Source organism: Salvelinus sp. IW2-2015, unplaced genomic scaffold, assembly GCF_002910315.2.
Source record: "Salvelinus sp. IW2-2015 unplaced genomic scaffold, ASM291031v2 Un_scaffold1185, whole genome shotgun sequence".
Classification (NCBI taxonomy): domain Eukaryota; kingdom Metazoa; phylum Chordata; class Actinopteri; order Salmoniformes; family Salmonidae; genus Salvelinus; species Salvelinus sp. IW2-2015.
In genome coordinates this window covers 72,960-98,624 of record NW_019942768.1, presented here as the reverse complement: position 1 = coordinate 98,624, position 25,665 = coordinate 72,960, and the positions used below count along the sequence as shown (strand labels likewise).

The 25,665-nt window shown below is 43.8% G+C and overlaps 1 protein-coding gene across 3 annotated transcripts in view; it reads right to left on the bottom strand.

Moving 5' to 3' along the window:
• Positions 1-673: 673 nt before the first annotated feature.
• LOC112069982 (four and a half LIM domains protein 3) overlaps positions 674-25,665 on the bottom strand; it is a 51,518-nt gene continuing 26,526 nt past the window's right edge. For all 3 annotated transcript variants that reach the window (XM_024137381.2, XM_070438793.1, XM_024137382.2), the window contains exons 2-6: positions 15,655-15,839; positions 14,533-14,707; positions 3,704-3,873; positions 3,281-3,467; positions 674-2,932 (exon numbers count right to left, since the gene is read on the bottom strand). In XM_024137381.2, the coding sequence (XP_023993149.1) occupies positions 2,775-2,932; positions 3,281-3,467; positions 3,704-3,873; positions 14,533-14,707; positions 15,655-15,839 (875 nt within the window). In that variant the 3' untranslated portion in view covers positions 674-2,774. The remainder of the gene's footprint in view (positions 2,933-3,280; positions 3,468-3,703; positions 3,874-14,532; positions 14,708-15,654; positions 15,840-25,665) is intronic.

Below are 25,665 nucleotides of genomic sequence, written 5' to 3'. Positions count from 1 at the left end.
TCGGCATTGCTTGCTGTTTGGGGTTTTAGGCTGGGTTTCTGTACAGCACTTTGTGACATCGGCTGATGTAAAAGGGCTTTATAAATACATTTGATTGATTGATTGAACTATGAGCCAACTGTTTTAAATCAGTCATAGCGGTTTGGGGAGAAAAAAAATAACTAGTTGACATGACCACCATTGTCATCAATTTCTTGTTACAATGGATGTAGCTATGAATATAAACATAATCCTCATAGCCTACATGTTTTATTTATTCGTTAAAGCACATACAGTACGTGTATAAACGTTCAATTTGGTCATATGCGGAAATGGACCTTAATTCCTTTTGAATTTTGTGTAACGTCWGTAGTTAGGTCAAGGAAGCATCATGCAATATATAAATTGGCACACTCCACTTACCAAGACCATTGTGTCACCTGCTTTTATATTTATCCTTGAGGTGGTACCACCAGCTCATATAGAAGGGAGTGTATTTCARACCGAATACCTCCCTTGAGATGACTTAGAGGCACCTTGTAGGTGCCTCTACATCACAATTTCAATGGTAGAGTTGAACCACTAAGAGCAAAAAGAGATAGATTTACTCCTAAAAAGACCAAAATATCACTTTTGCAATGAACTGTCAAAATTAAGACCAGAAGAGGTGTTTCACTAAGTCCAAAACATCTGGTTTTCGGTTAAACATTTTTATTTTTAAATGAAAGTTACTAAGTTTGAATTAAGACTTTAATAACATTTTATAAACAGGTCATACAAATGAACAATTTAACAGAATACACTTAACTGATTTGAATCAACTCTTCCATCACACCGATGGCGTGTTTCTCCATCTTTTTTAGAATCATAAAAAGCACATTTGCCAACTCTGACTTGCCAGCATCAAAGCTCAAAATAATGAAATAAAGATATTTATTTTAATTTTCTTCTATACCTGACAATCAACAGCAACAATCAATATAATTTTTTGGCAAACAAATACTATTTGAAATCTTTCAAATACTTTCAGCATTTGCCTTAGACTGCCTGAAGTGCCAATGGGTGGGGTTTGCAGTTTTGCGACTATTCTATTGGTTCCATTGCGCCAGGCAAGCTCAATTAAGCCCAGCTAAATTATTTCAAATAGAATTTGAACCCATGTCTGGTAATGACAAAGACATGCATACCACTTAGTTGATGAAATGCAGCTCAGCTTCTTTGGGACTAGCCCATTTATTATCAAACAACAGCGATAATAGCAGAAAGGTTAAATACAAAATGCGAAAAAAGGAAATATGCTTACTGAAAAATATCATAGATAAATGTCAATATGGAAAAAAGTAAACAATAGTTATTTAAAGGCAAAGAGTGGTTTAGGTGTTGCTCCATATATAAAATGCTCGAGTTGCGTTTGTATGTTCACAAATGATGGGAGAAAGGGGAATATTTTACCCATAGTGCAAATACATGACAACGTGCTGCTTGTGTCTTAACTGACTTCATTGTTTTTTTCTCAAGCTTTCTTTCTTTTCACGTTCTCTCAATTTTTCTTCATCTCTTGGACCTTTTCTTTGGTATACTATTGAAGACATTCACTGTCTGGAGCAGTGTTGGACAACYGCATAAACAAACCACTGCAACATATTATTCTCTTCAAATAATTATGATCCGGCTACAGGTTAAGTAACAACTAAAGCATGACAGCAAATACTGCTTTGAAACCCGAATTGACACAGGYGAACAGTCATATGCACAAAACTGCAATTATCAGCATTGAATCACTCAAACATATTTGACTTGCATAACATATTTACAAATGGAGTAAATAWCAGGGTTCTGTGGCTGCTTTACAAAGTGTTGCTTTCATAGATTAGTGGTGATGCGTTCATACAAAAAAATCTAGCAAAAAAAGTARGCATAGCTGTAAGCATTTTTCTTTTCTTTGGTTTGATAATACATACTATATAAAGTAAGGGATTTTTTTTAAAGGCACATAACACTTTTTCACAACTTATTGTGGAGAAGGAAAGCCTTGGAGTGGATCTCCCCTCCCCAGTCTAGATAGCAACTACATCAAAATAGTATGATTTCGACCAATGTTCGATGGACAATTTGCATGTTGGTCAATGTTATCCTCACATATTCAAATGCTATAGCCTCTAATACAGCATATTGGAGTAGTGATCGTGGAATTCAATTCAGATCAATGGTTTTCCCCCATACCAGTTAATTCTTTGATGGCAGATATTACATTTCTTTGGTAGGTCATTATTTTGGTTGGTAGGTCATTCTTTTGGTTGGTAGATCATTKTTTTGGTTGGTAGATCATTCTTTTGGTTGGTAGATCATTGGCAATCCATCAAATGACACCACTAATCAGTTAATCGTTCATAACGGTTCAGTTCTGTCCGAAGATAAGACTTCCCCCCTCTGTTAAACCAAACATAATCTGACCTGAAAGTCACTCGTACATACAGGTGAAGAAAAAGTAGGTCTATTTGGCAAAGAAAACAATGAAAACGTGCCTCTGCCAAGTTATATCAACCTTAGTCTGGCTGATTTTTGTCTGCGTCTGTGCTTCAGTAGCCTGATGCTTCGCTCTGGTGTTTGACAGCAAGCAGCAGAAAGCTCTGGGGGAGGATGAGGGATCGAGCTGTGGTCTAGTGAGCAAGRTGTGTGTGTTGGCATGACCTGAGAGGCAGTCTGTGAACAACCTTGGCAGTGATGGGGGGGCCCTGGGGTTGACCTAGGTGGGCGTGTGTGAGGAGAGGGGCGGTACGGTGTCTGTGTGTGGTCTATAGATTGCTATTGGTGTTGCAGTCGCGACACAGGATCTGGTCTCCATTGGGGAAGAAGCCCGCCCCCACCAGAGAGACCGAGCACTCTGTGCAGGTGAAGCAGGGCTGGTGCCATTGGCGCTCCTCAAACGAGATGTACTTCCCTCCGCCAAAACCTGGACAAGACAGGACGGTGTTATTTTCAACATTGAAATAGTTATTTAACAAAACAGCAAGTAGCCACTGAGGTTGCCTCCCATACATAAACATGTGTAATCAATGGCCGCGTTCCAGATGATCTGCAATGCAGTAGCCACGAGTAAAAAATAACCAATGATTGAATGCCATGTTATCCATCCCTTTTGAGATTTGGTGCGCGACTGCTATGTAGGCAGTCTGGAACATGGCCAACAATTACTCAGTAAACCTGGATCCTCAGGAAAAAAAACACATGTCTATAGCAGCCTGTCTCAACTGTCCCCTGCTACTGGGTCATAATAGCCGTCTATGACCTTTGACCCTACCTGTGATAGGCTTGCTGCAGGCCTCACACTTCTTGGAGTATAGGCTGCCGAAGCACTTGATGCAGTAGGGGTTGTCTTCGCGCGAGGTGAAGTGCTGCCCTGCCAGCTGCACCTTGCAGCCCGCACACACAAAGCACTCCTTGTGCCACGGCTCATCCCGATACGTCACGCCCCCTTTAGCCAGGGCCTGGAGGGAAGAGAGGGTCAAAGGTCATCATAGTTAGTCAAAGACCACAAGTCAAGATGATCGAATGGAATACACTCAATAGATGTGATAAAAATGTTTCATAATAATACAGAATGGATACCCTCTGTTAAGGCGTTTGCCACACAACTCCTTAACCCCTTTGGTTCCCAGAATCAGGAAATAGGGAATAAGCAGGGAATAAAAAGAGGGAATTTGGGGGAAATGTTCACACGGACCTTTTTGCAGCGGGTGCAGCGCGGGGCGAACTTGTCCTCATAGCAGGACACGCAGTAGTGRTCATCCTTGTCTGGGATGAAGGACTTGGAGCCGATGGGCTGCTCACAGCTGTGGCAGATGAAACATCCCTCGTGCCATGTGGAGCCACCATACTCCAACTTCCTCGTGCCTGGGAGTGCAGAGAGAGAGGAGTGAGCAAGAAGGAGATATTTATTTGGTAGAAGACAATATTGAAGTAAAAAGCTTTTTTTTTTTACGAAAAAGAAGGTCCAAGTCAGAAGATGAATGGCAGTTGACAGCGATAATAGCAACAGAATGTCCCACTGTTGAGGAAATATTTTGTTGAAGGGAAAATTGAGTGAGAACAAAAAAGAAAAAGCCCCGTCAAGAGTGCACAACACTTCACCGCTTGGCTGAATATCCCTGGCAACCGACATTARTGTAGCTCAATCCAGACCTGGGTTCAAATACTTTTTGAAACAATGTCAAATACTTAAAGCTGTGCTTGATTGAACTTGCCTGTTGCAATGGAACCAATAGAAAAGTCCAACATTTGCAAACCCCGCCCACCTGGTACACCAGGCTGGCTAAAGCGAATGCTCAAAGTATTTGAAAGATTTCAAATAGTATTTGAACCCAGGTCTTGTTCTATCAGATCCGTCTAAGTGACAGAGTGCTTCTGAGGATTCCAGGATTCCATTGGAAAGGCTTAGGGGATATTCTTGAGGTGATTTAAGTTTGGTATGGAGTTCTAAGAAAAATGACACCTGAGCTTTACCAAGTGAAGCTTGGCAGTGCAAAACTACACCCTAGGCAAGAAGCCACTAGCGGCAGCACAACATCAGAATAATAGCTAACACTTTATTTGGATAGTCCCGACTCCCAATTACAGTATATGGTTTGTAGATGTTCAATAACTGTCAACAACATTTCAAAAAACAATCCACTAACCCTAACCCTTATTCTAAACCTAGATGCTAAAGATACTTTGTCGATAGTATGACTATCTGTAGATCATCTACAGCACCAGTCAAAAGTTTGGACACACCTACACATTCAAGGTTTTTATTTTAAATTTTATTTTCTACATTGTAGTTCCCACATATGCTGAGCACTTGTTGGCTGCTTTTCCTTCACTCGCGGTCCAACTCATCCCAATTGGGTTGAGGTCGGGTGATTGTTGAGGCCAGGTCATCTGATGCAGCACTCCATCACTCTCATTCTTGGTCAAATAGCCCTTACACAGCCTGGAGGTGTGTTGGGTCATTGTCCTGTTGAAAAACAAATTATAGCCCCACTAAGCGCAAACCAGATGGGTTGGCGTATTGCTGCAGGACGCTGTGGTAGCCATACTGGTTCAGTGTGCCTTGAATTCTAATTAAATCACTGACAGTGTCACCAGCAAAGCACCATCACACCTCCTCCCCCATGCGAGAACAGTCTATGACTAGGGTGTCTTACCAGAGGCTGATGCCGATACAGTGTATAACCCGCCAGCTGTATGTTAATCAAATCAAACTTTATTTGTCACATGCGCCGAATACAAGTGTCGACTTTATTTTTTATTTTTTTATTATTTATTTATTTTATTTTATTTTTTATATATTTTTTTGTTTTTTTTCTAGGGGTGGATCAGCTTAATATTGCGGAAAGAATGTTGCTTCCAATGTAATTGTCTGCATCATTTCCAATCCCCCATATTTTTTGGGGGTAAATATATATATCCATACACGCATGCATACATATACACATATATACATACACATACCTATATAGACATACATACTTTTTTAAAGAATATACCTTTATTATTATTCCCCGCAACCCTACCACCGCTCCCCCAATTGGAGTAAACTAATAAACACTTCTGCTTTTACCTTCAATTTATACATCTTATACCTATTTTACAGACACAGTCTACTTTATAATAGTTCTCTCTTGTTTGTTCTTAGTCCTTCCTCTATTTCTGTTGTCCATACAATTTTATTTCCAACTTGTAACTGTGCTATTTCACAAAAGCTCCGCACCTATACCACATTTCACAGATCCCGTATGCCTACATTGTTTATCTTGTTATTAGTCCACCCTTCAGTTCCACTCAACCCTTCCCATCTATCTTCCAACATCATCCATTTCGGATTTTTATTTGCCATATATTTTTCAACTGTGCTTGTGATGCTTCAAAAAAGATTTGAACCTTTCTATTCTCATAGCTTCTACAGATTGTAAATTAAAATAAACATTTTTGCTAAAATAATTATTATATTATTGATTGATTGACTATGGCTTTTCAAATCCCCCAGTATTGCTATCTGTAGCGTTAGTTCTAGGCAAATGTTGGCAATTCTTCAGCCTTTCCTGGACCTGTGACCAAAAACGAGCTACATATGGACAATACCAAATAAATGATCTAATGACTCTGCCTCCTCACAACAGAATCTGCAGAGCTGGGAAGATTGTATACCCCATATATATAACATTCTATTGGTTGCAAGAATTTTGTACAGTAATTTAAATTGAAAAATTCGACGTTTTGAATCCGGCGTTGTTTTGCGTATCAATTCATAAACCATGTGCCATGGAATGGGTCACTCGAAAATCTCTTCCCAACTATTTTGCAATTTATATGGCACAGCTGTCAGTTTTTTGGTCCTTAAATGAAATTGGTATATGTTTTTATTTATCACACTTTTCTTTAACCATTTATGTTCTTTAATACAGGGCCGACATACAAGTTCCTTACTTTTTTCCCCTTCTACTTGCCTCTTCCATTTTTGTGGTAATGCTGCAATTAATTGGTTGTAATTTTGGGTAGAGCAGCATTTCCATATGTCTGTGTTAGCTGCATGTGTGACATAACTCCACCAGTCCTATTTATGATATCATTCACAAAAATTATACCTTTTTTAAACATTTCTTCGATAAATACAGTTTTTTTTATCAATTACTATATTTGAATTTACCACAATATTTGTTGTACTATTTGTTCCGTCCTTTCAGGTGGATTAAACTGAATTGCAACCAACTTTCTAAGGCTTGTTTAAAAATAAGGATATTTTGGAGATTATTTCCTTTTAAAAACCGAAAGTGAGCAGGTGTAATCTGAATAAAGGGAAAAAGGCCCTTCTTGACATAGGATGAGACATTCGTACCAATTTACTAGAGAACCAGTTTGGATTTAAGTATAACTTTTGTATGACTGATGCCTTTAGTGAGAGGTCTAATGCTTTATATTTAATAATAGGCCCTTTTAATTTTATCTGGCTTGCCGTTCCAAATAAAATGGAATATTTTTTGTTCATATAATTTAAAAAGCAGGTCACTAGGTGTAGGCAAAACCATAGCAAATAGGTAAACTGTGATATGACTAAAGAGTTAATCAGGGTGATTTTTCCACAAATAGACAGGTATTTTCCTTTCCATGGTAGCAAGATCTTATCTATTTTTGCTAACTTTCTATAAAATTTATTGGAGTGAGATCATTTCTTTCTTTTGGGATTTTTATACCGAGTATGTCCACATCTCAGTCAGCCATTTAATTGGTAAACTACATGGCAATATAAAATGTGTGTATTTTTTAGTGATCCAATACGTAATATGGTACATTTATCATAAATTTGGTTTTAATCCAGAGAGGATAGCAAAGGTATCTAGATCCTCTATGAGGCCGTGGAGAGACTCTAGTTGTGGTTTTAAAAGAAAACATGAATCATCAGCGTACAATGACACCTTAGTTTTTAAGCCACGGATTTCTAATCCATTATATTAATGTTTGATCTAATTTTAACAGCTAACATTTCGATGGCAATAATAAATAGATATGCCGATAGTGGACAACCTTGTTTACTCCTCTAGATAGTTTAACATTTTCTGAGATGTAGCCATTATTTACTATTTTACACCTAGGGTTACTATACATATTTTAACCCATTTTATAAGAGATTCCCCAAAATTGAAATATTCTAGGCATTTATATAAACTCCAGTCGTACTTTATCAAAAGCCTTTTCAAAATCAGCTATGAAAACCAGACCTGGTGTCCCCGATATTTCATAGTGTTCTATTGTTTCCAGTACTTGCCTTATATTATCTCCAATGTATCGTCCATGTAAAAAACCTGTCTGATTAGGATGATAATATCTGACAAAACTTTTTTTATTCTATGCGCCAAGCATTTTGCTAGGATTTTGCATCACAACACTGAAGTGTAAGAGGTCTCCAATTTTTTAATTGGACTGGATCTTTATATATACCACTTGGGTCCTGTTTCAGTATAACGATATCAGACCTTCTTGTTGCGTGTCTGATAATCTACCATTTATATAGGGTGGTTAAAAAAAGCTAATAATGGTCCTTTGAGTATATCAAAAAAAGTTTTGTATACTTCCACTGGTATGCCTCCCAGCCTGGAGTTTTCCCATCCTTAAAGGCCCAATTGCATCAAGCAGTTCCTCCTCTGTAATTTGGCCTTCACATGAGTCTTTCTGTACAGATGTTAATTTTACCTGTCATGTTTTGTCATTTATTTTTCATGTCTTGTCCCTGTGCTTCCCTCTGCTGGTCTTATTAGGTTCTTTCCCTCTTTCTCTCTCTCTCTCTCCTCCTCCTCTCTTCCCCTCTCCCGCTCTCCTCTCTCTATCGTGCCGTTCCTGCTCCCAGCTGTTTCTCATTCTCCTAACGACCTCATTTACTCTTTCACACCTGTCCCCTATTTTGCCCTCTGATTTAGAGTCCCTATTTCTCCCTCTGTTTTCCGCTCCTGTCCTTGTCGGTTCTTGTTTGATGTTTTGCTGTCCTGCGTCCTTGTTCCGCCCCTGTCGTGTTTTTGCCTGGAATATAAGACTCTGTTTCTTTAAGTCGCTTTTGGTGTCGCATTAATCAGCATAACAGAAGAAATCCGACCAAGATGGACCCAGCGACTATGGATTCTTCTCACACTGCCGTCGAGTTCAAGGGAGCAATGCTCGGCAGACACGAGCAGGAATTGTTTCTGCTCGTCATGCGCGTTGAAACCCTGCCGCTCAGGTCTCCGATCTCTCTGGACAGTTTAGAAGTCTTCGTCTCGTGCCACCAGATACTTCCTGGTCTTCCAAGTCTCCGAACTAGGGTTAATACCACCTTGTACTCTGGGCAGCCACTGAGTGTCGCTCCTTCTCCCCCAGTGTGATATTGTGTTCTCTCTCCAGCCCAACACGTACTCAAGAGAGAGAGCTCGCGATCCGCTTACGTCATATACTCCTTACTGGTCGGGCTCGGGAGTGGGCACAGCCATCTGGGAGGCAAGGGCTGAGTGTTCTATCGGATTATCTGAACTTTAAAGAGGAGATGATACGGGTTTTTGATCGTTCAGTTTTTGGGAGAGGAGGCTTCCAGGTCCTGGCTTCCCTATGTCAAGGTGATCGATCCATAACGGATTACTCTATAGAGTTTCGCACTTTGCTGCCTCCAGTGACTGGAACGAGCCGGCGTTGCTCGCTTGTTTTCTGGAGGGACTCCACGCTGAGGTTAAGGATGGATTCTCTCCCGGGAGGTTCCTTCCAGCGTGGACTCTTTGATTGCACTGCCATCCGTATAGACACGACGGGTAGATCTTCGTCACCGGCTCGTGGAGGAGAGCTCGCGTTTAACGGTGTTTCCCCTCTCCGCATCTCAACCTTCTCCTCCCCCGGCTCAGAGACTGAGCCCATGCAGCTGGGAGGTATTTCGCATCTCGACTAAGGAGAGGGAACGGAGAATCACCAACCGCCTTTGCCTCTATTGCGGTTCTGCTGGAATTTGGTCATGTCATGTCCAGTAAAAGGCCAGAGCTCATCAGTAAGCGGAGGGCTTGGTGAGCGCTACTACCTCAAGTCTCTCCATCAAGATCCTGTACTACCTTGTCGGTCCATCTACGCTGGACGCGGTTCGGCTGCTTCTGCAGTGCTTGATAGACCTCTGGGGCTGAGGGTTGTTTTATGGACGAAGCATGGGCTCGGAACATGACATTCCTCTCAGACAGTTAGAGAAATCCACGCCCATGTTCGCCTTAGATGGTAGTCCTCTTCCCAGTATCAGATGTGAGACACTACTTTAACCCTCACAGTATCTGGTAATCACAAGTGAGACTATTTCATTTTTGATTTTTCGTTCACCTTTTTACACCTGTTGTTTTGGGTCATCGCTGGCTAGTATGTCATAATCCTTCTATTAATTGGACTAGTAATTCTATCCTATCCTGGAACGTTTCTTGTCATGTGAAGTGTTTAATGTCTGCTATCCCTCCTGTTTCTTCTGTCCCTTACTAGAGGAGGAACCTGGTGATTTGACAGGAGTGCGCGGAGGAATATCATGATCTGCGCACGGTCTTCAGTCGGTCCAGAGCCAACTCCTTCTCCTCACCGGTCGTATGATTGTTGTATTGATCTCTTCCGGGGACCACTCCCCCTCGGGGTAGACTATACTCTCTGTCGGCTCCCGAACGTAAGGCTCGAGGATTATCTGTCTGTTTCTCTCGACGCCGGTACCGTGGTGCCTTCTTCCTCTCCGCCGGAGCGGGTTTTTCTTTGTTAAGAAGAAGGGACGGTACTCTGCGCCCCTGCGTGGATTATCGAGGCTGAATGACATAAACGATTAAGAATCGTTATCCGCTTCCCTTATGTCGTCAGCCTTCGAGATTTTGCAGGGAGCCAGGGTTCTTTACTAAGTTGGACCTTCGTAACGCTTACCATCTCGTACGCTCGAGGGGGGGACGAGTGGAAGACAGCGTTAAACACTCCGTTAGGGCATTTTTGAATTCCCGGGTTTTTGCCGTTCGGTCTCGCAAATGCTCCAGCTGTCTTTCAGGCATTAGTTAATGATGTACTGAGAGACATGCTGAACATCTTTGTTTTCGTTTACCTTGACGATATCCTGATTTTTTCACCGTCTCTCGAGATTCATGTTCAGCACGTTCGACGTGTACTCCAGCGCCTTTTAGAGAATTGTCTCTACGTGAAGGCTGAGAAGTGCGCCTTTCATGTCTCCTCTGTCACATTTCTCGGTTCTTGTTATTTCCGCTGAAGGCATTCAGATGGATCCGCTAAGGTCCAGGCTGTCAGCGATTGGCCCGTTCCTAAGTCACGTGTCGAGTTGCAGCGCTTTCTCGGTTTCGCTAATTTCTATCGGCGTTTCATTCGTAATTTCGGTCAAGTGGCTGCCCTCTCACAGCTCTGCCTTCTGTCAAGTCTTGCTTTAAGTGGTCCGGTTCCCGCCCAGGGAGCTTTTGATCTCCTCAAGAAGCGTTTTAACATCCGCCCCTATCCTTGTTACTCCTGACGTCACTAAAACAATTCTTGTCGAGGTTGACGCTTCAGAGGTGGGCGTGGGAGCCATTCTGTCCCAGCGCTTCCATTCTGAGGATAAGGTCCATCCTTGCGTTACTTTTCTCATCGCCTGTCGCCAATCGGAACGCAACTATGATGTGGGTAACCGCGAACTGCTCGCCATCCGCTTAGCCATAGGCGAATGGCGACAGTGGTTGGAGGGGGCGACCGTCCCTTTTGTCGTTTGACTGACCATAAGAACCTTGAGTACATCCGTTCGGCCAAACGACTTAATGCACGTCAAGCTCGTTGGGCGTTGTTTTTTCGCTCGTTTTCGAGTTCGTGATTTCCTATCGCCCGGGAAATAAGAAACCAAGCCTGAGTGCCTTATCTCGTCTCTTTAGTTCTTCTGTGGCTTCTACCGACCCCGAGGGGATTCCTCCTGAAGGGCGTTGTGTCGGGTTGACTGTCTGGGGAATTGAGAGACAGGTAAAGCAAGCACTCAACGCCACACTGCGTCGCCGCGCGCTTGTCCTAGTAACCTTCTGTTCGTGTCCTGTCTTACTCGTCTGGCTGTTCTTCAGTGGGCTCACTCTGCCAAGTTAGCTGGCCCCCGGCGTTCGGGTTACGCTTGCTTCTATCGCAGCGGTTTTTGTGGCCTACTCAGGAGCGTGACACGCGCCGTTGTGGCTGCTTGTTCGGACTGCGCGCAGACTAAGTCAGGTAACTCTCCTCCTGCCGGTCGTTCTCAGACCGCTTCCCATTCCTTCTGACCGATGGTCTCACATCGCCTTAGACTTTATTACGGTCTGCCTTCGTCTGCGGGAAGACTGTGATTCTTACGGTTATCGATAGGTTCTCTAAGGCGGCACTTTCAATTCCCCTCCTTAAGCTTCTTCCGCTAAGGAGACGGCACAGATCATCATTGAGAATGTGTTTCAGAATTCATGGCCTCCCGTTAGACGCCGTTTCAGACAGAGGTCCGCAATTCACGTCACAGTTTTGGAGGGAGTTCTGTCGTTTGATCGGTGCTTCCGTCAGTCTCTCTTCCGGGTTTCATCCCCAATCTAACGGTCAAGCAGGAAAGGGCCAATCAGTCGATTGGTCGCATATTACGCAGCCTTTCGTTCGAAACCTGCGTCTTGGCAGAACAGCTCCCTGGGCTGAGTAGCTCATAACTCGCTTCCTCGTCTGCTACCGGCTATCTCCGTTTCAGAGTAGTCTTGGGTACCAGCCTCCTCTGTTCTCGTCCCAGCTCGCCGAGTCCAGCGTTCCTCCGCTCAGGCTTTTGTCCAACGTTGTGAGCGCACCTGGAGAGGGTCAGGTCTGCACTTTGCCGTTACAGGGCGCAGACTGTGAGAGCCGCCAATAAACGTAGGATAAGGAGTCCTAGGTATTGTCGCGGTCAGAGGTGTGGCTTTCCACTCGCAACCTCCCCCTTACGACAGCTTCTGCAAGTTGACTCCGCGGTTCATTGGTCGTTCCGTGTCTCTCAGGTCGTCAATCCTGTCGCTGTGCGACTGCTTCTTCCGCGACATCTTCGTCGCGTCCACCTGTCTTCCATGTCTCCTGTGTCAAGCCTTTTCTTCGCGCCCCGTTCGTCTTCCCCCCCCCCCTCGCTTGTCGAGGGCGCACCTATTTACAAGGTACGGAAGATCATGGATATGCGTTCTCGGGGACGTGGTCACCAGTACTTAGTGGATTGGAGGGTTACGGTCCTGAGGAGAGGAGTTGGGTTCCATCTCGGGACGTGCTGGACCGTTCGTTGATTGATGATTTCCTCCGTTGCCGCCAGGGTTCCTCCTCGAGTGCGCCAGGAGGCGCTCGGTGAGTGGGGGGGTACTGTCATGTTTTGTCATTTATTTTCATGTCTTGTCCTGTGCTTCCTCTGCTGGTCTTATTAGGTTCTTTCCCTCTTTCTCTCTCTCTCTCTCCTCCTCCCTCTCTCCCTCTCCGCTTCTCTCTCTATCGTTCGTTCCTGCTCCCAGCTGTTTCTCATTCTCCTAACGACCTCATTTACTCTTTCACACCTGTCCCCTATTTGCCTCTGATTAGAGTCCCTATTTCTCCCTGTTTTCCGCTCCTGTCCTTGTCGGATTTTGTTTGATGTTTGCTGTCCTGCGTCCTTGTTCGCCCTGTCGTGTTTTTGCCTGGAATAAAGACTCTGTTTCTTTAAGTCGCTTTTGGGTCCGCATTAATCAGCATAACATTTAATTATTAAATAGGAAAAAAATCCATACAATTAGTTTCAGTTAGTGGAGATGGAGGAGCCTGAAACGAAAACATATTCTTAAAGTACTTTACTTCCTTCCTACAAGTGTCGACTTTACCGTGAAATGCTTACTGACAAGCCCTTAACAGTGCAGTTCACGAAGAGGTCGACGTTCAGCCACGACTCTGAAACATACGATATTACAGTTTAACGTCCCGTTGGTAGGATATACGTGCTTTTAGTTCGTCTACTTTATTATCCAGCGATTGTACGTTGGCCAATTGCAACGATGGCAAAGGCAGATTAGCCACACGTCGCCGGATCCTCACAAGGCACCCCGATCTCCTTCCGCCCTACCTCCGCCTCGTTCTCCTGCGAATGACGGGGATGAGGGCCTGTTTGGGTGTCTGGAGTAAATCCCTCTTGTCCAACTCATTAAAGAAAAATGATTTGCCCAAATAAAGTGTGATGGAATAATATGACACTATACCCAATCTGGTTGGCACTAAAACATGTCATTATTTTCCAGGCTCTGGAAAGATACATTTATCTTCACAGTTAGCTATCTGACATCTCTACTGACACCATCCAACACCATCAACGCATACCGAATACAGTGAAGGGAATTTTTGTCTAAACTAAAAAAGAAGTATCCAAAAAAAAAAGAAAAAGAAAATGTACACCACCTCCACCACACTCTTCCTGGAATCATTTGCTGTTTTACGATTTTTTTCCCCCGTTTTGGCTGATTCAGTGGTGCCGAAATAGTTTACGGGCTTATCTCGTTATCATCAGACACTTGGCCACTCTCCAAGGCACGGGGATTTGGCTCAGAGACAGCAAGTAAGGCAAACTGGCAATTACTCTGTCACATTCTGCCCCGGCCGCGCTAACTCTTTCTTCTCTCTCTTTTGTCTCTCTGACATTCTCGCTTCCTCTGTATCTCTTTCTCTGGCTAGGTGCAAATGTTTTGTTGTCAAAMATTTTTCTCTATATCTCAAGCTTTACGACAAAGCCTCTTTGTGCTTTTCATGTTCAATATCCTATATCTTCAGACCATCTTAAACACTCAGCTGCACAAATTATGAAGTGCCTGGGTGACGCAAGGACAAACAATTTCCAGGGACGTGGGGGAGATCATGATTACAGTCTTGTGTCACGTAGTGTACAGTATGTGTAGCCTATGTTAAATATATATGCTAGGAGTGTTTTCATGTCAGTGGAGGCTGGTGTCACTAAAATCGGAGGATGGGCTCGTTGTAATGGCTGGAAAGGAATGGAAAAGTTCCATTCATTTCATTACACTCATTCATTACACCCCCCCCCCCCCCCAGTACCTGGCATGACGGTCTTGTCGCAGGCCACACACTTGGAGGAGAACTCATTGCAGTAGCAGTCGTTGCACAGCAGCGCCTCCTCCTGGCTGGTGAAGGGCTCGTCCGCCAGCGAGCGGTCACAGCGGAAYCAACGGAAACAGTGCTCGTGGTAGTGCCTGTTCTCGTAGAACAGCTCCTGAAGATACAACAAGGGCAACAGTAGAGATCAGAATCATAGCTACCCATCCACTACCGTTGTGCCATTGAGCAAGCCACTTAACTCCTAAACTGCTCCAGGGGCACTGCACTGATGCTGACCCTGTGCTTTGWCGTGTTTGGAGTAGTTGGGAGCAGGTCAAAATACCGGTTACATTTGCAAGATTAGTACTTTACGGTCATTCTATTCTTCCATCCAAGACAATTTATAGACACAAATTCCTAGGACTTCCTGGAAAGGAGTGCAATGTAGGCCACACAATGTAATGGAAGGTGTAATGTAGAAGTGATTGGCTACACATGTACATTGGATACAATTGCATTGGTGACCCCGTTTCAAATGACCAGTGAACTACTGTGACCACCATGGTCAAGTATTGCAAATTATCAAAAAAAATTGTGCATTATACATCTAATTTAAAGTGTTCCGGATCTGTAATGAAAACAACTCTGGTGACTCCCAGGTCATCCTGACACTGCAAGTACCAGGAAGACACCTGGGGCGGCAGGTCGAATCCCCGAGCTGTGAGAGAGAGGGGCTGAGAGAACACACCCACCCACATCGCTTATCCAATCAGCTTCACGTGTTTGTTTTCCATTAAGGAAATATTAAAACTGCATTCATTGTGGAGAACAAGGAGACATTTTCCTCACACAACATTTCATGGTCTGACACGGCATGGCTGGCTAGTTGAGCMTGGTTGGAAACCATCTGTAATGGCATGTTAAATTAGCCTAAACCTTGCACTGCCACATTCATACCATGAAAGACAACTGCCTCATTTAGCATACAGAATGCATAATTAACGAGAACTACCAACTACCACTCATTACCATGTAACAACAGTTTGCAGTGTTGAAATGACTCAACAAGTAATGCATGCCCTAATGAACATAACCCACTAGTGGATCCATCAAAAGTCTTACCCTGGCATCATGGCCGATTAGCTCRTTGCACTCGTCGCAGGTGTTGGCGAACAGGCTGTCGTAACAGGGGATGCAGTAGGGGTTGTCCCCCTCTCCCCCATCTGCCTGGATGTACTTGCGTCCATATAGGGACTCCTTGCAGTTGTCGCAGTCGAACCGGTCGCTCATTGTGACTTGTTCCATCCCTGCAACAGAAAAACAGTGTRGGCGTGAACATGAGCCTTTAAAATGAACCCTTTGTGCTAGGGAAGGCAAGGAGGCAGGGAGAGGGGGACACACAGGGTGGAGGGGGAGATGAGATGAACTCTGGAAAGGAGAGACATCAGTGAACTTAAAATGTTAACACCTGTAGTGTTTTGGTCTGTTAAATTTGTCATTTGCAAGCATTTTTCTGTCTGTCATTCTCTTCACTTTCTACTGTTCACCTTAAACTTCAGTTCAGTTAAACTAAAACTTAACACTCAATGGAGAGAGAGAGAGAGAGAGAGAGACAGGGAGAGAGAGAGGAGAAAGAGAGGGAACAGGAGATGGAGACATGGCATTCATGAGAGGTAGTTCAAAACAGCTATTAACTTTTATTGCTGTGTGATGAAAGCGAGAGGCACACGCAGACACACAGAGAGAGAGAGAGAAGTGGCACAGAGCTATCACTCTGGGCTTTGCTTGCACTCCTCCGTAACACTATCAACCCCTCTGAATCTACTGTCTCCGAGATGAAAGGAATGAAACGGTAAATGCAAATATTTGAGGTAAATATTTATGTTGGGAAGAGATGGAGATCTGCGTGGACCACCAACCGAGACAGCGGTGAAGACTGACTACCCTCATGTCAAACTCATGACAGTCGACTTGTGAAAACACAAATCGAGGATAGGCCTACATTCACTATATATACACACAAAAGTATGTGGACACCCTTTCAAATTAGTGGATAGGGCTATTTCAGCCACACCCGTTGCTGGCAGGTGTATACAATCAAGCACACAGACATGCAATCTCCATAGAGCTGCCCTGGTCAACTGTAAGTGKTGTTATTGTGAAYTGGAAACATCTAGGAGCAACAAAGGCTCAAGCACAAAGTGGTAGGCCACACAAGCTCACAGAACGGGACCAGCGAGTGCTGAATTGCATTGGTCTTAAAAATCATCTGCATTCGGTTGCAACACTCACTACCGAGTTACAAACTACCTCTGGAAGCAACATCAGTACACAAACTGTTCGTCGGGAGCTTCATGAAATGGGGTTCCATGGCCAAGCAGCTGCACACAAGCCTAAGATTAAAATGCGCAATGCCAAGTGTCGGCTGGAGTGGTGTAAAGCTCACCGCTATTTGACTCTGGCGCAGTGGAAACGCATTCTCTGGAGTAATAAATCACGCTTCACCATCTGTCAGTTCGACGGACTAATCTGGGTTTGGTGGGTGCCAGGAGAACGCTACCTACCCCATGCATAATGCCAACTGTAAAGTTTGGTGGAAGAGGAATAATGGTCTGGGGCTGTTTTTCATGGTTCGGGCTAGGCCCCTTAGTTCCAGTGAAGGGAAATATTAATGCTACAGCATACAATGACATTCTAAACAATTCTGTGCTTCCAACTTCCAAGACGGCGCTGGAGAAGATGGCTGACGTTTTACGTGCTCCTAACAGATTGTGTTCATGTTTTTGCGTTGTTTGTAACTTATTTTGTACATAATGTTGCTGCTACCATCTCTTATGACCGAAAATAACTTCTAGACAACCAGAAGAGGATAAAAKAWWTTTTTTTTTTAATAACTCTAGACCACCATTACTCCACACAGAGACAAGTACCAAGCTCTCCCTCACCCTCCATTTGCAAATCTGACCATAATGCCATCCTCCGGATTCCTGTTTACAAGCTKAAATTAAAGCAGGAAGCACCAGTGACTTGGTCAATAAAAAAGTGGTCAGATGAAGCAGATGCTAAGCGATAGGACTTTTGCTAGCACAGACTGGAATATGTTCCGMGATTCTTCCTATGGCATTGAGGAGTACACCACATCAGTCATTGGCTTCAACAATAAGTGCATCGATGATGTCATCCCTACAGTGAATGTACGTACATATCCCAACCAGAAGCCATGGATTACAGGCAACATCCGCACTGAGCTAAAGGCTAGAYCTGCCGCTTACAAGGAGCGGGACTCCAACCCGGAAGCTTATAAGACATCCCGCTATGCCCTCCGACAAACATCAAACAGGCAAAGCGTCAATACAGGACTAAGATCAAATTGTACTACACCGGCTCCGATGCTCGTCGGATGTGGCAGGGCTTGCAAACCATTATGGTTGTCATCAACATTGAATGGTTAATGCAGCACATSCAACAGACTGAACGAAGGTGTCTCGTGGGCAAGCAACAACAAATGCGCTCCTTGAGTGACAGGGGATGGGACTAGGTCTGTGTGGAAAGCGGCATGGCGAGCAGAGAGAGATGAATCAAGTGGAGTAAACTATACTCCCTGACGAAGGCCATGCAGCCGAAACGCGGCGGATTTTTAAAACTTTGTTTCTATTGAACACGCCATACAAATAAAGGCATTTTAATTAATTATATGAAGAGTGCCTTGATCCTCCTTTCTTTTCGGAGGCTTATTAACAGCTTCTTCCCCCAAGCAATAAGACCCCTGAACATCTAATCAAATGGCTACCCAGACTATTTGCATTGCTCCCCCCCTCTCTTTTACACCGCTGCTACTCTCCATTATTATAAATGCATAGCCYCTTTAATAACTCTACCTACATGTACATATTACCTCAACTAACCGGTGCCCCCGCATATTAACTCTGTACCGGTACCCCCWGTATATAGTCTCGCTATTGTTATTTTACTGCTGCTCTTTAACTACTTGTTACTTTTATTTCTTATTTGTATTTTTTAAACTGCATCGTTGGTTAGGGCCTTGTAAGTAAGCATTTCACTGTACAGTAAGGTGTAGACCTGTTGTATTTGGTGCATGTGACTAATACAATTTGGATTTGATCCTAATAGCAGGAAAGGGGGGGGCAACTCCATATTAATCTCCATGATTTTGGAACGAGGTGTTCGACCAGCAGGTGTCCACATACTTTTGGTCATGTAGTGTATATTCACTAACATATGTTATATTTATACCGCTTTTAAAGGAACATCAGTTTGATGACATACTATATCTTAGCTGAAGTACACAGTGAATAATAATATTGTTTGCGCATTATGGTAATGGTATCTGTTTGCCAAAACATTACAGCGTCGCTGAAGGAAAGCCCTGTGATAAGTGTTCAACCACCCAGAAATAATAATCATGTCTGATAAAATAATGAAATCAAGATTTGAGAGGTCTAGTGCTGCCTGTGTTAATATGCACACACACACGAAGTGCAATCACCACAACACATAATACTGGTTCAAAGACCACAGACCTACACTATCATGTTTCAGCTCTCGGTGAGGGGCAATTCCACTGTTCAAGTAAATGTGTTTTATTACATTTTTGGAAATTATTAGAAGTAGTCCTTGTGCATAGAGTTGTAAGGTTCGTTTCACTTTGCGATCATTGGTTTTTGTTTGACGTAGATTTTTTTTTATTTTAAAAATGGGAGTCTGTCATTCATGTGGAATTGCTTCAAATGAGTCGGGTGATGGAGTCAAGTTAAAAATGTCCTCACCTGCTCCTAATGTTCATAAATAACCCAATGATGTGTTCTCTGAAATTACACCACTTTGGCGAGGCACTTTCAACCCCCTCTCTTCCCCCTTCAATAAGCAGAACCATAAATTAGGGAGCGTTGCTGTTGGGGAGTCCTGTGGTCTCTGGTTCACGTCACTAGCCAACCACATCTCTACAACTAATGAGGCAACTGATATCTATCCCCCTAGGACCTGAGAGACTCAACCATTATTCACTTCATTGTCATGAAACTGGGGGGGGGGGCTGGCGTCACTGTCAACCACCTTGGTTAAACCGAACATGGATGATTGGATGGAATTTGAGCTTGCAACCCCACAGTTCAATACCTATGACTTTTAGTGAGCCAAAGTAAATGTTAGCTAGCTTCATGCCAATGACTTGTCTATACATATGACACAAGGCTAAGATGTAGTCTGCACCATCAAACCAAAACATATCTGCCGCACCAGGTATGCGCTAGCCTTGCTTTCCAAACAGGTGAACGAGACCAGGCATGTGCATACTCATGCGGTACTGAAAGCAAAGGTTAGCCTGTGTTCTGACATCATCCTTCATCTAAAATAAAAAATGGAGGATCTGTTTATTGCCCTTTCCCAGTTCATTTGTATTAGTAGCTTGCAAACAAGTCGTTCAAAGTATGACCAGAAAGCACTTACGTTTGATGTAAGCACTAGTTCTGTGAAGGCTGGACCAATATTGCATTGGAGATGTCTAAACAATAAAGGGTACAAGCTTTCGGAGTCTGGAATGGATCATCCAAGGCATTCTGGAGCCCACTTATGCCCCCCTTGCGTGGCCCATCCAGGCAGATTTGGCCCAACATCCAAATTAAACTCAGCAAAAAAAGAAACGTCCCTGTCAGGACCCGGTCTTTCAAAGATAATTCGTAAAAATCCAAATAACTTCACTGTAAAGTGTTTAAACACCGTTTCCCATGCTTGTTCAATGAACCATACACAGTTAATGAACATGCTCCTGTGGAACGGTTGTTAAGACACTAACAGCTTACAGACGGTAGGCAATTAAGGTCACAGTTATGAAAACTTTGTGTCCTAAAGAGTCCTTTCTACTGACCCTAAACACCAAAAGAAAGATGCCCAGGTCCCTGCTCATCTGCGTGAAGTGCCTTAGGCATGCTGCAAGGAGGCATGAGGACTGCAGATGTGGCCAGGGCAATAAATTGCAATGTCTGTACTGTGAGACGCCTAAGACCGCCTACAGGGAGACGGGACGGACAGCTGATTGTCCTCGCTGTGGCAGACCACGTGTAACAACACCTGCACCTGGGGCGGTGTGTCACAGCATCATCGGACTGAGCGTTGTCAGTGCAGGCAATCTCCACGCTGTGCGTTACAGGGAAGACATCGCCCTCCCTCATGTGGTACCATTCCTGCAGGCTCATCCTGACATGACCCTCCAGCATGACAATGCCACCAGTCATACTGCTCTTCTGTGCGTGATTTCCTGCAAGACAGGAATGTCAGTGTTCTGCCATGGCCATCGAAGAGCCCGGATCTCAATCCCATACAGATGGAACTTTACACTCGTCGATATTCAAAGCCCGAAACATAAATACATATTATGGTAGGCAGAACGGGTTGTTTTTAACTTCACGTCTTGTAGTATTGAAATGCAAGAGTAACAATCCGTGAGGGGCGAGCGGAGAGCCGTGATGGGTAAATGAACTCCGGATGCCACAGGACCTGGGCTCTCACAGCGAGAGAGCATGACGTCAGTGTACAACCCTGGGGCTCCACAAGTGATTAAATCCAGAAACCAAAATGACCACCCTTCAAATCCCCACTACACCCTAAAAAGACAGTGAGGGCTGCTGTTTGCTCAGAGCGAGAGAGGAAGGTTGAAGGGGGTGGAAGTGGTACTCAGTGAACTACGATCTAGACTATTTCTCACACTGCTTTGCTCCCAGTGTATCCCGGAAGGAGTCCATATTCTCCGTGCTTGGGGCACAGTGACTAAGAAAAACCACTTACTGCTCGTAACATTCCCAAACACTAGAGTAGTGAGTGACACATTCCCCTGAGAGAGACTTCTAGGAAAGCACTACCTCCCCCGCCAAGGATGACCAACGACCCAACAATTCTGTTTATGATATCATATCTTACAGTAGGGAAGGTTACTTGTAATACATTCTGGTATATTACATGCATAATTCCCAAAAGGGAATGTAACTGCCTGAAAGACATTTAGCTCAATGGAAACACATCCAGATGCTGCAAATGCTATATACTTTAGGTAAAATGGAGCGGCTCCTCACCAGTGCCTTMTCCTCTGACTTTCAAGGCCGTTGATTGGAGTTGAAGTCTCTCATTCTCAGCCAGAACATCCGGTGAGATAGCTAGAGAACGTCGAGGTCAGTCTAGTCTACTCATCACATCTACTCACCCCCCGATTGACGAGTTGGTGGGCTTATGGGAGACCCAACAGAGACAGAGGTTTATGCGTAGAGAAAGAACCCTAGCAATGTAAATGCGATTCTCCTCTCTATGCATAGAGATKAAAAAATAGAGCGGCTGATTGCTCTCTATGGGTCTAGGCCAGTTGTTTACTCATTGCTGCCAAGTCAGTCAGCACWATATGCCGTTTGATCAGGCTCAGACTCAGGATGTGCGCCAGAGATGGGTTAGRTAAGGCTCCCTCACACCAACCCCTGTGCTCGGTCCGGGTTTAACTGACGGCCCGCTAATCCCCTGATAAGTCTGCTCGCGCTTCGGTTCACTCCAAACGAGCCGGCCGTTGCACTCCGCGCTGGGAACAGTCCCTAGCACTCTTCCCCTGTCCCAAACGCCCAATGAGAGTATCCGCTTGTAAAACGTCTGTTTGGCTACGGTCAGAGTTGCCAGACAAAGCAGTAGACAGTGTGTTACATCAACAGATGAGAGAGTCAGTCCCTGGCTGTTTAGAAAGAGAGACTGTAGCGAGTTCCACCAAAGTATGCTACACAAGCAAATRATGACATAACCATCTAATGTTTCACGATTACAGACACAGGAATACCATTGATGAGACAAGTTGTTGTGAAGGAAAATGTTATTTAGGAGCATGAGCAGAGAAAGTTATTCTAAAAGGATTTCAAAATGTGGATATAAAGGGTGATATTTATGAGACAACCAAATAAACCAAGTACATTATAGGCCCATCTATAGCCGGAGTGCACACTACTAACGTGTAAATCTTATGGGAAACACATGCYTGTCTTAGAGGCGGAAAAATGTGACGCCATAGCTACTGTACTCGTGTCATTTCTGGAAATTTCATCTAGAATCATGTGTTGAGGATTAGTCTGTCGGAGTGGATCAGAGTGTTGATGAGTAAGCGTTCGGCTGCTGGAGCTGAGCCGATGTAAACATGGCAAGGAGAGCCCTTGACGTACTAGACAGCGACATCGCCCTGCGTACTTCACCCAACAGGTGTTCTGTGTAGAGTTCAAGCTCTTGCTTGTCTGTGTGTACTCTATGATTAAGCACATACATATGCATACAAAACACACACACACACAGATCCTCAAAAGGTTCAGAGTGTCCTCACACACATACATCAACCACAATCAATGCTGCTGTATCGTTGAGGCTTCGTTGAGATTCAAACAAAACCTTGCTATTATTACCGACTACAACGGTTTTAACTTCGGCAAGAACGTGTGCTCCCGGTTTCAAAACACCTCTTCTATTTTACCGACTGGGAATGAGACCACTGTTGTTCTATTTCAAGGACATGTATAAAGAAGGAGGACATGAATGGCCATCTTAAAGTGTGAGAAAAGAAAGGATAGASTACCAGAATATGGGGAGTGGTTGTGTGTTAGACATGAGCTGGCGTCCTTAGGAATATTACTTCTAACCACTCGGCGCTCTGCAGTTGGTCAGGCAAGTCTGGTGTGCAAAGAGCACTCCCATACAGTCTGTGGCCACTCCTCAGTAAAAGGGTCAAGATAAGCCAGTCCGTCAGAGTCTATCCAATAGTTCTCCTACATTACAACATCTCAAAGACATGGAGGAGTAGAGGGGAAACAAAGATGGCTCCTATTGCAGCCCAAAGGAATATAGTTTACACACATTGAACTAACCATTGGTTTATAGAAAAACATCAATGCATATACACTACATTGCCAAGAGTATGTGGACTGCTTGTCAAACATCTCATTGCAAAATCATGGGCATTAATATGGAGTTGTTCCCCCTTTTTGCTGCTATAACAGCCTCCACTCTTCTGGGAAGGCTTTCCATTAGATGTTGAAACATTGCTGCGGGGACTTGCTTGCATTCAGTCACAAGAGCATTAGTCAGGTCAGGCAATAAGGCCTMGCTCGCAGTCAGCGTTCTAATTCATTCCAAAGGTGTTCGATGAGGTTGAGGTCAGGGCTCTGTGCAGGTCAGTCAAGTTCTTCCACAAAGATCAARAAACCATTTCTGTGTGGACCTCGCTTTGTGCACAGGGGCATTGTCATGCTGAAATAGGACTGTTTCCCAAACTGTTGCCAKAAAGTTGGAAGCACAGAATCATCTAGAATGTTATTGTATGCTGTAACGTTAAGATTTCCCTTCACTGGAACTAAGGGGCCTAGCCCGAACCATGAAAAACAGCCCCAGACCATTATTCCTTCTTCGCCAAACTTTACATTTGGCACTATGCAGTCAGGCAGGTAGCGTTCTCCTGGTATCCACCAAACCAAGATTCGTCCGTCAGACTGCCAGATGATGAAGCGTAATTCATCACTCTAGAGAACAGTTTTGTGCCGAAGTTGCTTTCAGAGGGAGTTTGGAACTCAGTGAGTGTTGCAACAGAGGACATATGATTTATACATGGTACATGCTTCAGGAGCTTGTGTGGCCTACCACTTCGCAGCTGAGCAGTTGTTGCTCCTAGACGTTTCCACTTCACAATAACTTCACTTACAGTTGACCGGGGCAGCTCTAGCAGGTCCAAAAAKATAGAGAATTCACTTGTTGTAAAGGTGGCATCCTATGATGGTGCCACGTTTGAAAGTCACTGAGCTCTTCAGTACGGGCCATTCTACTGCCAGTGTCTGTCAATGGTGATTGCATGGCTGTGTGCTCGATTTTCTACACCTTTCAGCTACCGGTGTTGCTGAAATAGTCGAAGCCACTAATTTGAAGTGGTGTCCGCATCATTTTTGGTCATGTAGTGTATCAGTTAATATTAACCTGCTTAGTATTTTTCGAATTAAACATGACAATTGCTGCATTAGCTAAACTGGCTAGAATGGGGAATATGAGAGGGACAGAGAAAAGGCAAGGAGAGTGAGGAGAAATTAAGAAGAAATCAAATGGAATAGATAGAAAGAGCAAAGAAGAGGGTGACATTTAGAGGAAAATCCAATCTTGGCGTTGGATCTGAAACCTATGACACGTCATAAATCAGAGCAGAGGAAAAGTGAAACATTGGGTTTGGATAAACACATACCACCACATTATGTTCCTCAGTTCTACTGTCTGGACGTCTTCCAGACAGAGTAAAGCTCCTTGGCTGGCTTTGAGACGGGTAGAAAATACAACGCTGGACACTTCAGTATATCATTTAAGGCCCGGTTGAGCATATRGAGAAKAGTTCATTTGTGTTACAGTCCAATCGCAWTGGCCATTTCAAAACTAAGCCAAACGGGGAACCTCTCCCTGGCTTATTTACTCAATGCATCATGCKGTGTCCGCTAGATAAGACTTTCCATTTGGTGACGAATGTTAAAATGTCAATTGCATGAATTACACAACAATATTTTCATGGTCCAGAACCTGTTTGTGTTAGACTGTCATTAGGATTAGGATTAGAATCCCTTTACGTTTAAACAGGAATGCAAGGCAAGGCCAGTGTCCTTTGGGATTTAAACAGTTGATAATTCAYGGACTACACTCTCCACAGAGAAAGCTAGGAGGCCATGATGACTGGACATTTGCCTGGCCACTTCCCTTAACATCAGGACATCAACAGGCTGTCAGGTTCAACTGCCTTTTTAGGCTTTTGAGGACACAATGATCTAGCTACTGCAAGTCTTGTGCTGGATAAGTACAGTGCCTTCAGAAAGTATTCACATACCATTAGTTTTTACACATTTTATGTTATTTTCAACAACAAAAAAATTAAATACAAAAAAATTGTCACTGGTCTACACACAATAACCCATAATGTCAAAGTGCAATTACGTTATAATTAATTTATTTTTCTTGCAAATTAATTTAAAAAAAATCTTGAGTCAATATGTATTCAACCCCTTTGTTATGGCAAGCCTAAATAAGTTCAGGGGTAAAAATGTGCTTATCAAGTCACATAGTAAGATGTATGGACTCACG